Source organism: Pempheris klunzingeri, chromosome 6, assembly GCF_042242105.1.
Source record: "Pempheris klunzingeri isolate RE-2024b chromosome 6, fPemKlu1.hap1, whole genome shotgun sequence".
Taxonomy (NCBI): Eukaryota; Metazoa; Chordata; class Actinopteri; order Acropomatiformes; family Pempheridae; genus Pempheris; species Pempheris klunzingeri.
The window spans coordinates 11911526-11928050 of NC_092017.1; the positions used below are offsets into that span (position 1 = coordinate 11911526).

A 16525-nucleotide genomic window follows, 5' to 3' on the forward strand; every position below is an offset into this window, starting at 1 on the left:
AAACACAGCACAACAACCTCTGTGTGTTAACACTTAATTCCTCTACCGAGATTAGTGTTTGCTAATCCTGTGATATAATGCCGAGTTCTTACAGTGTTGCATCAGCTAAAGGAAAACTGAGGACATAAAAGCTTCTCTCCTTCTAGATATTGCTATTTAATTGACGGAAAAAAAAACCAGAAGTGCCAATGGCAGTCTCTGTTCATTTTATCTGTAAAATAACAGGCTACTATGTTGGTGCGTTGTTGCATAGATGTTTCTTATTCCACTACAGCAGCAGGTCTACCCTACCAGCCAAACATGCTCATGATTCACATTTTCTATTCAAAGTGACAGAGATATGTGTTCTCTAGAGCAAGCCATGGAAACACTACAACCACTATATGAGAGAAATTAGGAAACCTATCATGTTTGTGGCCACTGATTGATGTTTGTTTCAATATGTAACAAAAGCCTGTTTTCAGATACTAGACTTTTCTGTAATCTGGAATATATCCTCGAATGTTAATGTTTTGGTACTTTTACTTGCATTATCATATTTTAGTGATAGCATAACTAATAGAAAATAAAAGACGGCCTCATTTGTGATGCTCTCTGCTGTTGGTTTATAGTGTATGCAAACATGCAGAAACACTAGTGTGGCCCTCTAAGTCTGTTTGAAAACCTCCAATCAAATTATTAATAGCCAATATACTGAGGGTTGTCATGGGGACCTCCTCCTTGTAATAGTTATCTATCCTAAAATGTGCCGAAGCTAATTTTCACCGTGGAATTGTGGGGAAGAAAAATAAAAGACGGTTTCACGGCTGCTCGGTATTAAAGGAAAAGTGCCAAACTAAAGAGAACTATAAACCAGTGCTTGTTAATAAATAGTTCCCACGCTGGTTAACTGTCTGTCTGAACTGACACACTGCCACACTTTCCCACGCACGCGAGCGCCTCCTTAAAGCGCGCGGAGGGTGGCGCGCGCGTCAGCTCACTGGGCACGAGGCGGGCGGACCGCGGGGTGAGGATCATGTGTAGTCCACGCGCCGAAACTAGGTTAGAGCGAGCCGCAGACCAGGACAGAGCTGGGAGACGAAGAGCTGCCGCTTTATTATTTCATAGGCGTTTTATCACAACAGCCCGTCTGAGGTTGCACGGAGTGCGCAGAAAGTAAATACCTGAAACGAAGCATTGCTTTTGTTTATTTTTAGGGTCAACGCGTCTGAAGAAAAGGTAGAAAATCCATATGAGGATTTGGTGTTGTGACAGTCTTCAGCTGCTCCGGTTTGGAGCAAGTAAGTGCGCGTCGCTCTCAGTGTTTCTTGGCTTCGTTTCCACCTGGAGTTGTATGACTTGAAGAGTTGGCAAGACCTCGACATGAGAGGTGAGTTTGTGGAAATTATTCCATTTGTTGGTATTTATTTTTGCTTGTGACGTTTGCAAATAACTTTTGAGTCGCACGCAGTGTGGAGGCACTGCTTTGAGTCCGAAGTGCGTAGGCTGCAGGCGCGCACTGCAACGCGGAGGAGAATAAAAACCTCTTTCTCGGTTGTATGTGAAAAAAATATGAAGATATCAAGAACCGTAGAAGTTGTTTAGAGTGTTTAGGCTTAACGGGAACATGTGAAGATGTTTAAAACAAATTGTTTTAGTTATAGAACAAATGTATTTCTGTGCGTAAAAGTCCATGTGTAAGTGTGTTTAGTCAATTTGTATAAACTATAAGGGTTTTGTGCATTTGCTTGGTTTTGCCTGTGACGAGAAAAATGCGTAAAGGCTGTGATTACTTTATTTCACCGGTGGCGAATCCAGTTATGTAAGAGAGAGGGAAGGGGAGGGAGTGAGCGGAGTGATTCAGAGGCTGTCAAAGCTGTTAGCAGAGATTGTTCAGCCTGAAATAAAACGTAGAAAATAGTGTCTTTTTCTTAGATTGTCCTCCCTTTTCTATCTGCTGTACTTTTTTTAGGATCCCACCATTAGTTTTGCAATTTCACCGTTCAGATTTAGGTCCATTTAGTCATTCTTTAATGTGTGCGCATTAAAGATGTTTAATGTGCCCAAAAGCAACTGATGGTGTGTTTTTACTGTTACAGTTTGTCCATCAGCCAGCGTGGTTTTGTTTTCAACAGTAAGTCTATGGCTGCCAATGTGAGGAGGGGGAAGAGAGGGAGAGAGAGAGAGAGAGAGAGAGAGGAGGTGCTCCATTGACCTAGTTCTGTCATTGAGGATTACAGCAAGTGTGTATGTGTGTGTGTGTGAGTGCGTGTGTGTGTGTGTGTGTGTGTGTGTGTGTGTGCCTGGGGGTGGAGGGCCATGGTCTGTCGTCATTACTGATGAGACAATGTTGATAATTTAAATCAGTTGTCAGGACAGAATGCTCCTCTTTAAGATACTGGAGATATGAGAGTAGATATAGAGATGAGCTGTGACTGGAAGAGCCTGATTTAAATGCACCTTGCAAGATACAGGCTGCCTTTTATTACTTTTAGGTCCACTGACAAAGGCTGTATTTTTGAAATATAGAATAAATATCTGTTTTTAAATATCTTTTTTTTAAAACTGATATTAAGATTTAACAGTTAAAAAGTATTTGTTTCATGTCATTGTGATGCCAAAGCCATGCACGCCTGTGACAAGCAGGATATGGGCACAGCAAGCCGACATGTAACCATGAAGCACAGCGGGGTTCAGTCAAGCTCAGTTTCCTCTGTCAGCTAAGGTTACTTACATCAACCAGAGAGCCAGTCACTCCTCTCCAGCATGGCTTGTCAATCAGATTTTGTAAAAATACATTATTTACAAAATAATCATCTTCAGTTTAATTTACTATATCAGCTAAAAAGAAACATGTTTGTGGGTCATCTTTAATTGATACATTACAATTCTCAATACTGTTGTAGGCCTACTTGTTTACCGAGGTGTTTTTCTTCCCAACTGTTGCTCAACAGGTTATGATGCAACACGATCACACAAACAAACTTGAATAAAGCACACTTGGATTTAATGCGTCAGTCACAGCGCCCTAATGCTGTACAGAGCTGAAGACTGTGCTGGGGCTTAGTTATCCCAGGATCAAAGGTAGCAAGTAAAGAGAAAAGGCCGCTCTTTGCTCTCCAAGGCCACTGCTGTGCTTAGCTCAGCCCAAAACTCGCTATCGGTTGAATGTGCAGCCTTGGGGAGGTTCACAGTGAGCTACAGTATGTGTCAAGGTGCCCCCTCTCTCTGTCAGCGGCTCGCTAAGATTCCTCTCCTTTCATCTGAAGCTTTAACTCTTCGCTCAGCCTGCGTGCTCGTATGCATGCGGAATGTCAAAACGTTTGCATGGATCTGTGCCTTTTTCCATATTTTGACTACCAGCGACACATTTTGCAGCACAATAATATAAACGATGATAGCATAAAAATAATATTTTTCTTTAGGCTTGGTAGTATCTCAATGCAAAGTCATTTTGATAGGCCATATCTATTTTTCAAGTAGGCATAAGGATAAGTGACAACTAAGAGATTTTAATGCAAGGCGACTGTGATTCCTGCAGCACAGTCCTAAATTTGTTCCTGCGGTCTGGAGCAGCATGCGAAATTACATGCTGTGAGCCGAATTCCTCAGTCTGGTTTTGCTTGTGTTGCAGAGGCCCACTTGGGTTTGAGCTTGGAGCTGCACAAACAGCACGATCAAGTGAATGCACTTTATCTCCTCTGATCAATGGTGAGGGATTACAGGGGCACAGAGTGTGAAGCCTGGTTTCTTGGCAGGCGTACAGCAGGACTTTTGTTCAGCATGTGAATGTTTATGATAGGACAAGTGGGAAAAGGTGTAAGTATGTAGAATAGTAAACATTATTCATGAGACAAACCATTTTTGTAGCTTCCCTTCAAGTCACCCAATATATTAAGTTTTTATTTTTAATAGTGGAATAATCTGATATCTTAAAACTGAAGATGAGCGACAATAAAGAAAAAAGAAAGGGCAAATAAAAAGTGAAATATTTTCTTCCTCTAGGTTGTCTGGAAAGTGTTCTCTGTGCATTATGCTTATTACATTATGCCGACTGCTTTGCAGAAAGATGAAATAAAGTAATTCCACTCACAAGGAAAGAGAAAACATCTCACAAATGTTCCACCTGTGTTAAATGAATAAGTCCAAATTCCTACTATATATCCTGAGCGTCTTTTATTGTTCATTATATGTACATCGTGACTTTGCTGGCTTCCAGTTACAGCCAGTCTTTTACTTCAGACCTCCTCTCCCTGTTAAGCTAAAAAAGCTCACTCCACTGCTTTAAAAACACCTCAGCAGGCTACAGCTAAGAGCAGTGCCTCTCATTCCACTACTAGTGCATCTGATCACTGAGTAATTACCTAAACCTGCAATGCATTTTTAAACAGTTTGGGGTTAGTGTCAGGCCATGTTATATCATCTATGTTTTCTAGGTTAGTCAGTGGGAGGAGAAGAGGAGGGATGGGACATATGTAGAACAAGAGGATGACAGATGGAGGACATTGTTGGCAAAATTGGCAGTTATTGTAATAAATAACTGCCTCTCTGGTTGTAACTTCAGAGTATGTTGCACAGTACACCACATATGGCACAAAGAAGCTCCTTAGAATATAGTTGAAGCATATAGTGTGTCAGGTATATGTAAAGGGAAAGGTAAATAGGACCTTGGACCGTGTTTGATTAGCTGGGATGAGAGAGCAAAGTCTCCCTAACACATGGTTTACAGCACTGACGAAGAAAAATGATGTTTTGTCAGTAGAATGGTTTATAGGTGTTACCACCTGTGTACAGAGATGCTTCTGTGCAATGAGGTTAAAAATAAAATAATAAAAATTATGATTAGATGGATTTTACAACATTTTGGCATAGAAACTGAACCACAAAGCACCTATGAGGTGTATTAAATTGCTGTTTTTTCATGTATATATCTACTAGTTATTTAAGTTCCATTTTCACTTAAACCACGATCAAATTCTGCCAACAACATAGAGATTATTGTGTCTGTAGCTTTTAACAGATGCTAGTACGATTTAACCACAGAAATGCTGTAAATAAACTTAGTTTGTTTTAGCTAATCTAAGACCACTCTAATAATGGCTCGGCACTATTTACCCAAAACACTGTACACTTGTGTGCTGTGTTGTGATTTGTGCAACATTTATTTGCCAATAGATCAGAGCAGCAGAAGGAATCTTCAAGCAGCACACTGCACCAGAGTAAAAATAGATTTATGGTCGAGCTCAAACACAGCTGAAATTTCACTCAAATAGTTGACATGCTGCAACAAGTTGAGAGCCACTATTAGCAACGTGTGTTTGCCTCTGCTGCTGCTTACTGTACTAGATGCCTTGCAAACTATTTCCAGATGTTGCTGAAGTTGTAAAACCTTCAGTCGGGCAGGTTGGCCTCGCCAGTTTCAACTGGTCATCCATCTCTCAGTGATCAAACCTGACATTGTTTTCCTTCCAAAACAAGAAGGAGGACTCCACCTTCCACCCTCCACACTCCCTTTAATTAAGTCAGATTTGGTTCCACCTTAAAATCTGCAAGAAACCAGGTTGTGTTCCTTGCGAGGCGCCTCCCCCTTTGCTGAATGGGAAACTGTGTCAGTGGAGCAGCTCCTGCTCTCTGGGCCTGACGGTGCTGCTCAGCTGACTGGCAGGTGAGGCGGCGAGTCGTAGACAAAGCCGCTCGCTCAGCAGCCAATGGGAGCGCGGGGGGCGAGGGAGGAACGTCACATTGTTGCCAAGGCAACCACCTTTGAATGAGTGTGTTCATGGAATGCGGCCAGACGGCGGTTATATAACAGGCTGAAGGGTGGGGGTTGAGGCTCCGGAGGGGAGCGATAAAGGGAGCAATGGAGAAAGGGATTTTTTTTTCCATTGCCCTTTATTTATTTATATCCTTGTTGCACTGAGTTGGCCAGCAGGAATTCTACCCAACCGAAACACTCAAGTATGTCACCTGCGCTGCACAGAAAGGCTTTTTTAGAAGGAAAATGTGTAAGGATTTTCAGGGTAATGTCAGACACTAACCCCTTTAGCTTTGCTTCAGTGTGTGACGCATATCAGTCCACACGTAGAGTGACTCATGTGATTGGTTGGTTGTGAGTAGTTTATAAAAGAGCGTTTAGAAAACAGCAATTTTCTGAAGAGCTGTGATGGCTGGTTAAAGCTGTTGCTGCGATTTACAGGTTACCTAATACACTCTGTGACCCAACAACAGTGTTGTAGGGACTGTTTGGCACACCCTGCAGCCTTAGCCAAATCAAATGTTGCACACACTCTACATAGTAACAGGCAGTCACAGTTGTTTTGTGGGTTACATTTGTAGACCTTACAGGGTTCGGCACAGCAGTGTGCTTTTGTTAACCTGCTAACATTTTGTTCATCCTGGCGGAGAAGGAGAGAGAAAGAGAGAGAGAGGGAGCTGTGAAACTTTATAACCCTGGGCCTCAGCTAATGCAATTGACCTGCTATTCTGGGCTTGAAGAGGCCCAGCTACTTAGATAAACAACATAATGAAAAGAACAGGCTGTTCCTGGGTAAGAAGGCTCAGGCTTCCACAATGAACACAAGGTGTATAATGTATACGCAGTCAATAACAGGATCCACTGTGATCTTGACACTTCTCTTGTTTCTTCACAGTGCTAACATTATTGCAAAAGTGTGCCATCGTAATTAACTACATTTCAAACCTTTTAACATACAGAAAACATTTTACTGTCATGAAATAACCTCAATTTATTGTGAGTCTACAGTACTTGCACCAGGAAATATCACATGCAAGGTTGTCTTCTTTGAGCTCAGTTTGAGTAAAAAATCAGTATTGTCAAGATTAAATATTGATTCATTAGAGGCCGCTCACTTCATTTGATATGACTGAGGTATTTTATTGACACTGTCTACAGGCAGCCTAAAAAGCAAATGTTGAATGTTCCTGTAACTCTATATCTCAATGCTACTGGAGGGTGGCCAGATTTATGTTTACGTTTGTTACCTTTGGGCTGGGCTTTTTTAATATTTATTCATGTAGATGACTATTGTATAACAACTGAAATGGATACAGCTTCCTCACTTGTATCACTGAGGGACTGCAACAGTTATCTTTGTCTGATCTTTAGCGATTATACTGCCAATTATTTTCTCAAGTCATCGATTAGCTATAATTTGACGATGAAGCAGAAACTTCTCCCACTTAAGAGGAGAGTTTGCTTGAAAAACGATTGACTGATGTTGGCAAGGAATCCATGTATTTATTTGTTTCTAAGTAACTAACTACATAATTAAACTATTCAACTTTTTGAAGTAGCTAATTAATCCGAATCTGTTAAAAAGTTTTTTACTATATCACTAATTTTTTTCCCCATCTCTCTCTCTCTCTGCCTCTCCCTCCAGCTCAAATAGAGGTGATTCCCTGTAAAATCTGTGGGGACAAATCGTCAGGGATCCACTATGGTGTCATCACATGTGAAGGCTGCAAGGTGAGCTATGACATCACTTCATCCCGTTCATCTGTTGTTAGTTGTGGAAGTAAAAGTAGGTAAAAACTGGCGAGCTTTAAGATGTCGCTATCACCATTCTACTCAGTCTAATCAACACATTTTGTTTATGATCTATGACACTCAACAAGCGCTTAGATGCACACATTGTATATAACAGATTCTCATTTTCTGTGTGTCTCTTTGTAGGGCTTCTTTCGCCGCAGCCAGCAGAACAATGCTATGTACTCCTGCTCACGACAGAGGAACTGTCTTATTGACCGGACCAACCGTAACCGCTGTCAGCACTGCAGGCTGCAGAAGTGTCTCGCCCTGGGCATGAGTCGTGACGGTGAGTCACTACTCGATCCATATTTAATTAATTCAGAGTTTCCACCTCCTACTTTTTGCTTATCACATTGAATCAATCATGTAATCTTTGTTTGACCTAGATCAGACCTTCTTATTTTTATTTATTTATTTGTCTTTACATCCTCCTGTTGCAGCGGTCAAGTTTGGTCGAATGTCCAAAAAGCAGCGTGACAGCCTGTACGCAGAGGTCCAGAAGCACCAGCAGTCCCAGGAATGTGCAGGGATTGGAGCCCGCGAGGAGAACAATGACTTGGCTGACCACAGCCGCACCTACAGAAGAGGCTCCAGCACCGCGCTCAGCGATCTGGACGACATCACCACACTGCCGGAAGGCCTGCTTTTCGACTTGCCGCTGACCCCAGAGGACGCAGGTGGAGACTACTGTAACCTGGACATGCTGGGCGGCAGTGCAGGCAGCAGCTCATCCTCTCAGAGTTCACCAGAACAGACCAACTTGGACTTTGTAGACGGAAACCACAGCATCAAGCATGAGTACCAGCTGTTGCATGACTCTGGACTCTTCTCACATGCTATACTTAACCCGCTGCCTGATGGCTGCTCCCTGCTTGAGATAGGTCAGTAAAAATCCTCTAATATCTGCCTACTGTATAATGGCTACTACTGTTTTTGTGTGTTTTTAACATTAGATGTTTCCTAAAAAAATAACAATTCTCAATGCAAACTGTAAAGAGTAAAAAATCTAATAGAACTTTCCCTCTGTTCAGAGCGTATAACTCAGAGTGTGCTGAAGTCCCATATTGAGACGAGCCAGTACAGCGCAGAGGAGCTGAAGAGAATGGCGTGGACCTTGTATAGCCCAGAGGAGACACGCTCATACCAGACCAAGGTAGAACCGCCTTTATACACTTCTGACATAGAATCTAGAGAGTCTGTTAAAAATCTTTACCATCTACACAGATGAGTGATATTTCCTAAAATAAACTGCTTTGTGAACCTATGAAAAAATGACTTTAGAAGTCACACATGAAAAATCTTTTCATATCACTATAGTTAGGTCCATCATGTTCATTGTACAAGGTTCACAGAGGAATGTTTTCATAACCTTGCACAATAGTTAATTATTACAGTGGGGTTTGTAAATCCAAACATTTTTATCACATGTTCTACAGGAGATGCAGCAAATATTATCAAACTGTAGGTCAGGACGTCTTTAACGGGAATCACACAGCCAGACAATCCTTGATGTCTAAATAAGCAAAGAGTCAACTTGAATCCAACTTGTATGATGCCTCTCAGGTATTGCCATTCTCATAAAGCCTCCCTGTGTCTTGCTCTCTCCTCCAGTCAGCTGAGGTAATGTGGCAACAATGTGCCATTCACATCACCAATGCAATCCAGTACGTGGTCGAGTTTGCCAAGCGCATCTCCGGCTTCATGGACCTCTGTCAGAACGATCAGATCATCCTCCTCAAAGCAGGTCAGTGCATGACACCAGTACATACTGGTATCATGAGAGAAAATCAGTTGCACATGTTATGTTTAGCCTCACAAGAGCCAGGAGGTGTTTTTACAAGAGAGGCAAATCCATCAAGACAGCTCGAGTGCTGCGTGTATGTGTATTACTTTGCAAACCTTTAACTGTAACAAAGGTAGCTCTTGTCATATGAACAGTATATTACCCCGAAGTGGTGGCTGACTTTACACTGTTCAAATATCACATGCATGCAGAGTGACTTGAAATGGTGCTTGGTTGTTCTGTTGTGAAGAATGGCTGGCCTTGTTTTAATCATGCTGTTTCTTCTATGCTGCTTTTTCCAGTCATGCGTGTGATGTAATTCGTCATATTTTGGGAATTTGAAATTAATGTATGGTTTTCAGTGGCAACCACAACAAGAAATCAGCCTAACAAACAGATAAATGGCTTTGAATGGCAGCCAAAAATATCTTATTGTCTCACTTCATAAAGGCGAAAGAAACAAGAGCATGCACATAAAGTATTTCGCATAGGGCTTTTTGAAAAGTGTCCACACCCATACACGATATTCCAAACCTGACTAACACCTGAACGGCGGGGAAAGATTACAGGTTTGCGAAAGTAGGCCATAAAAGTTACCAACAAAATGTATTCCTCTAAGTATCATCACTACACCACATAATCAACAGTGACGATCTAAAAGTAGCTTCAGTAAAAACAAGAAAGACACCTACACACGAACATGTATGGTATGAACCAATGACTTAATGACATTAATTAAGTTTAACACATCCTTAGATATACAGGTGACAACTCTCCTGCCAAGTATAGTTCCTAGTTAATTACATAAAATTATCTTGTCACAAAAGAATGTTTCACTTTACATAATTGAGCCTGTGCACACTCACCTAACAACCTGCAGCAGCAGAGCCTTTGGATCATGCCAGTGATAATGCCACTTATTTCCCCAGTGGTGAATATTGACTCTCTGCCAATGTCAGAGAAAGATATTTCCTTTTTGAAAAGGTATTTGTTGCCTATGTATAGGGACCTAATGTTAATGTTGTAGTTTGCTGTTGCTGTCAATTTAATCCTTCCTTTGTGCAATAATGATGATAAATTACAGCCAATTCCCAAATTTAGTTAGATTTATATTTACAAAGATATGAAGACTCTTTTTCCTCTATTACAGCTTGTTCAGGCCAGCAATTATTAAGATATTCACATGTTACTAAGGGTTTTTTTTGTTGTCTTCTCTGTGTGTCCTCAGGCTGCATGGATGTTCTCCTGATCCGTATGTGTCGGGCCTATAACCCCATCAATAATACATTGCTCTTTGATGGAAAATTTGCCCCAGCTCAGCTTTTCAAAGCTCTTGGTGAGTCAACACATTCGCTACCCACATAAACTTGATGAAAGAAGGAGCAGGGAATTTTAGCCCAACTGTTTTTTTTTTTAATCTGTGTTTCATCTGTGTCAAAGTCACCACAGTCAGTTGTTTGTGTTTTGATGATGACTATTTTTTTCTCCCTCTCCTTCCCCCCTAGGCTGCGATGACCTCGTGAGTGCTGTGTTTGACTTAGCTAAAAGCCTGAGCCGTTTGCAGATGTCCGAGGAAGAGATGGCTCTCTTCAGTGCTGCTGTGCTGCTCTCACCAGGTGAGATTATATTTCTTTATCTAAATGGATTTATTGGCCTGTATTGTAGTTTGAGGACAGTAAACATAAATATTTAGCAGCACTGAATCAGTGCATCTGGTGCCAAGAAACTATATACAATTAAGTAGATAATGTGAGTTGTCTGTTAACCAGCTACAGACTATAAGCTACTGATATCATAAACCTTTGATTTCATAGACGTAAACCGACACTTTTAAATCCGTTCATTTACAGCTTTTGTTAACATTGTATCCAGCCTGTGCATCATATAGATATGCTACAAATAAAGGAGAATACATTTAATTGTTAATATTGCTGTCACAGATTTTAATGCACTTCAAATGTGCACATTGTCAGTAGAAAAAACACCATGGCGACAGTACTCGCACTGACAGGATACTGGCTTTGTGCCAGTGTGAAACCTATAGTCCTATAAACCTAAAATCATAGGATCATAACGATGCTTTTGCATGTTGCAATGCAATAGCTGCAAGATTTAGGTAATTTACTTTACTGATGGTATTTTCCAAAGCATGGCATAAGTTTTTAGAATCCTCCTTTGCAGCCAGACGTTTGATTTCAGCTCATTACAGCAGAGTATGAAAATCAGCTTACACAGAGTTAAAACAACAAGCTTGTCCCTGCCAAGGCAGTGGCATATGGCAGCCTGCTGTTAAATCTTGGATGGTGAAGAGTCATAAAAACTCCAATAAAAACAGGTTTGAAAATGGTCCCTGCTGACAGCTGCATTGCCATATGACGAGAAGGAGTTCATATAACTTTGGCATTTCAAAAAGGCCTTATGACAGATCACTTATCTCAGTTGTGAGGTCAATGGCTGCCTTGAGGGGAATCAAGGAAAACAGTTTAAAAAGTTGCAATATGGTTTGAAAAACAGACAGCAGTAAAGTACAAGCAATCAATGTTAGTCTGCCCAAAGCATAGAGCATGCAATGTTTAGCGTATCTTCTATTCTTCTCCTAGATATTTGCACGTACACTAATGACAACATTTTGTCACTGTGATTTCCCTCAGATCGACCCTGGCTGACAGATGTTCAGAAGATCCAGAAGTTGCAGGAGAAGGTCTACGTGGCTCTGCAGCGCTGCCTACAAAAGGAGGGAGCATCAGAAGAGAAGCTAGCCAAGGTGCAAACCCTGCTGCATTTGATGAAAAAACTGACACGATGCTTTCTTCAGCTTCTGTGTTATTTAAGATTTCTAACCCGTGTTTATGTCTTCTGCTCGTCTGTGTTTCACCTCTAGATGGTGTCTAAGCTTCCCATAATGAAGTCCATTTGCAACCTTCACATCGACAAACTGGAGTTTTTCCGCCTGGTTCATCCCGAGACAGCGTACACATTTCCCCCCCTGTATAGGGAGGTTTTTGGCAGTGAAATCACCTTCCCAGACTCCACAGAGGGCTAGCACCGTTTAGTTAAATAGTGTGATTCAAACAAAGATATTGAGGTGTAGGGTGGGGGGAGGTAAAAATGTGGCAACCAGCTGAGGCAGAACCAACCAGCAGCTCAATGACAATCCTGCACGCTACACTTTAGGACACACTCCCCTCACCTCCTGCCCTGCCAGCTAGTCCATTCAGCTTCAACCTAACACCGCAGGAACTGCTGCTGGGTGCTCAGTGCATGTTACCTCTTTTTTATGGAGTAAAAGAAATTATTATAAAGAGTAGCCTACATAATTTGTATTCTCAAAAATATTTTTCTATGACGAGACCTTAAACCTCTCATCATGTTGAATTCCTTTCTGATATAAATTCGACTTTCACTGTTCTCACAGTTCCTGTAAGCTATTGTTGAATGTACCCCTTTTCCCCTTGACCGTTCAGCACAGCCCTAGGCTTGATATAGAATGTACATACGTAAAATCCTCAGCCACTTTGTGGAGATTTGCAGTAAAGATGCCTGTTTCAGTTGTCAGTCTAGTAACAGCTTATAGTTTCATTCAATATTTTTGGTAGTGCCCATGTTTTGCAGTTTCGTAACGTATGAACAAACTGTTTAAAGGGACCATGATCAAACTCACAAACAGACAGGGTTGGTTTTTAAACTGTGCAAATCATGGGCAAACCCTCAGGGTGTCTGCCACCATGCACCTACAAACTCTTGCACACAGAGCACAAAACATAGCACAAAATATAGCACTTATCCTGATCTTTGTAGGTATTTTTACGACCATACCCTCAGACACAGACGAAAGTGAGCTCTGTATTTTTTAATGCAATCAATGACCTCAGTCCTAATACCTTTTCCCTTTGCAAATGCCACTTAGAGAATGAGAGAATCACAGTTATTGCATCTTCAGATGTTCCATATATATATGTATCAGTAACACCCATATAATCATGTGAGATAAGAGCAGTCTGCTCAGGTGTCTCGAACAGATACTGCCTGGCCAAACTTTAGGGTTCTGGGATGGAAAGATTCTTGTCTCTGAAATAAAACTCTAGTGGATAATTAGCACTTATGAGTTCTTATTAGAATCCAAAATGAACTCTTGGCACAACATTTTTACGGGTTCTCACTCAGACTGCCATCTGTGGAACTTATATTAAACAGGTCAGAAATGCTAGATACGCCCTCCCACTGCAGATAAGCTGCATGAGCAAGGTGGGGTTATGTGCTCGCATGGAGGAGCATCTGGAGCTGTCGCACCTCGGCCCCCTCTGCAGAAGAGCGCCATCGCCCAAACAATCCAGCAGCGCCTCAACCAGGAAGTTCAAAAAGACTTTTGGAGTAAAGAAAAAGATGAACTGAGAGTTTAATGTTGAAATGTGACTGTTGTCACATTGCCACCTACATGGTTGGATGCGGGGCAAAGAATACAGAGTGGACAAGTGGATGATGGTGTTATTTAAGCTCCTTAGACATCAGTTAGAGGGGATTTACTGTCTGTACCAACTCTCACTGCTTCGGGGTCAAGCAGGCTGTCCTGATGCAGCCCGCCAAGGTGTCCTGAATGGAGAATTAAATCCTCTGTTCCTTTTCCCCCCACTCCCTTACTACCTCACCCTCTTCAAACACTACATGGCACAGCAAAGGGTTGACAGAGCCATCAGCTACCCCCCTGAGTTAGTATTTCTGCATCCACACCAGAGAGCTTCTTCAAAAATATAACTATTAGTGGCGAAATTTGGAGGCCAGTGGTCCTAAAATATATAACCATGCTCTTAAAACAGAAGAGAAGACTAAAGCAAACTGAAATGCTGGGACTAGTTTTACTACCTATCCTCTTTCTGTCATTTGAGAGCAGTTCATGCCTGTAGGTCCAGGAAGCCCTACTTAGATACTGATCTATCTCAACTTAAGTCTCAGGAGACACACGAGGGTGTGTCCAGATGAAAACTTTTTCTACCAGTATTCTAAAGAAGCCACTGGAAAAGAAAAAATGCAATCTGAGAAAACATTGATTTTTCAATGTTTTTTGATGTTTGATTTTTCTCTTAAGCATTTTCAGACAATCACTTGACATATGTTGGATGTCTAGCTCTATGTAGTGTTTCTGTTTCAGGCAGACTTGCTTTGCACTGCTGGGACAGTGCTTTTCGCCATACACTATATTATTTCACATAGTATGAAGGGGGATTAGCCCTTTGTGGGTACGTACGACAGTGGCGTGGTGGGATTGTGCAATGTCTTTCCCATTGTTCTCAGTATGTTGGGCCTTCGTTGCCATGTATTACAGTTATTATTCTCATAAGCACTCCAGCACAGTTCGCCTCGCAGCACAACAAATAATGTTATTAAGAACATGATGAACCAGATACACAGCCAACCGCTACACAGGTCAGCTACCAGCTGAAATGGTCAGATGACACTTAAGGATTGTAACAAAGTGCAATACTTTGTGTGTCGAGTCCTGGAATGTCACACATGCAACTTTCAAAAGATTCAGTATAGTTTAATGTTTTTGCTGGCCTAACAGCTGTCCAGGGGCCAGTAGTGAAGCTCTGCACCTATGTTTTCGTTTAGAGTTACTCAGGGAGATAGCTGGGCTCTCTGTCCTACAGTGTCTACAGTTAGTCTAGCTAGCAAGACACCTTGCACCAACATAGAAGACCTTAAAACCTTGATCACTGTGTACAGTACATGTTTATGTGAATGTTTGATTTCTGAAGTATCAAAGATTTTACCCCTGTCTAATATCATTATCGCAAGACTTATTTGAATTTGAGTCATAGATGAAATAGGATATTAAAATTAAATATAGTTAAATAAATATAAAAGATGGATTATAATATCTGAATCTTGTGTTGGTTTTGTTGTGATCTTTGTTTCTTAATTTTTATCCTTGTATGTACTGTTTTTTTTTCTCATCAGTTTAGTGTCCTTTTTGTCTTGGAGAGATGTAATTCTATTTTTTTAAAGAGCGTTTTTAAAGATGTCTCCCTAAAAGTTTCTCTTTTGTCATGATCCTTCTGTTTATTATATGTTCACTCTGTTTTAAGATTATTATTATTAAATCAATATAGATTTTAATAAGAAATAATTTATGATATGTTATGGATATAAAGCCCAAGAGGTTTAACACATTAAAGTGTTATTGCACAATGGTGATACAATATGTGGATTTAAGAATGTAATAAAAGTCTTTTTACAATTAAAACAAAAAACGCTTTTCCTCATGTTTTTTAAAACTTATAACACCCAAAATGATCTGCGCAGATGAACCAGTTTTGTAATTTTGAAATAAGCAGATTATATTCGAGCCCACACAAAATGACACATTCATCACAACTTCGTTAAACACAGATGTCTTTACATAAGCTTTATCCGTTTCGTTAATCTTGATCATCTTTGAGGCATTTTATATATGGTCAGATGAAATACACAAACAATATGTTTAGAAAAAAATCTTGATTTGCCAATTAAGGGCTGTTTCACACCTAACGAAAAAAGACAGTTGAAGGATTTAAATGTAACATATTTTACATGGTTTTTATAAAACGTATGCTTTTTGACATCATGCTGATTTTACATGCTTAGATTATTCAGTATGTGCACTATAGTCACTACTATTCTGTGACGTCAGTGTAACTGCACTGTATTTTGTGCTGCTGCATACATCTAAATAAGGCTTATCTACTCTATATTTGCATTTTGCACTTTGTCACTACCTACCTTAAAGGTGTGCTTTGTCCAGATACACTCTATGGTTTTGTTATTCCAGTCTGAACACATAAAAACAGTGACTATACCTTGTATTGGGAACATATAGTGCATTACAGTCCATACAGTAGATAATACCTGTTCCAACCGAGTGCTTGAGTATGTTTTCATTCCTGCTAAAATAATCTAGTCTGGTCTAATCTAAAACAATCAACCAAATCAGATCTCATCCTCCCCTCACTGTGGTTACAGTGCGTCTCCTTCTAAACTCAATAATTCTTACTTCTGCTCCATACCATGGTATCAAGTCATGTGCGTAATTTCAGTATTATGTATTGAGCTTTTGACATATCCACCTCTGCTGCCATTAACCAGAACAATTCATGGACGTTGCTCAGCTGGCAGCAGTTTTCTTCTTTAGCAGAAAGTAGTGCCAGAGAAACGTGTTCACCGCAGGGCCTGTGGATAAT

General features: G+C 40.7%; 1 protein-coding gene across 1 annotated transcript; it reads left to right on the top strand.

Annotated features, from left to right (window-relative positions):
- The first annotated feature begins 1058 nt into the window (after window positions 1-1058).
- Window positions 1059-15516, top strand: rorca (RAR-related orphan receptor C a). The gene is made up of 10 exons (XM_070831831.1): window positions 1059-1369; window positions 7380-7465; window positions 7673-7814; window positions 7969-8409; window positions 8560-8681; window positions 9140-9272; window positions 10540-10647; window positions 10817-10927; window positions 11963-12075; window positions 12193-15516. Exons 1-10 carry the CDS (start codon window positions 1363-1365, stop codon window positions 12352-12354), a joined length of 1425 nt encoding a protein of 474 aa, XP_070687932.1. The 5' UTR covers window positions 1059-1362; the 3' UTR covers window positions 12355-15516.
- The last annotated feature ends 1009 nt before the right edge of the window (window positions 15517-16525 follow it).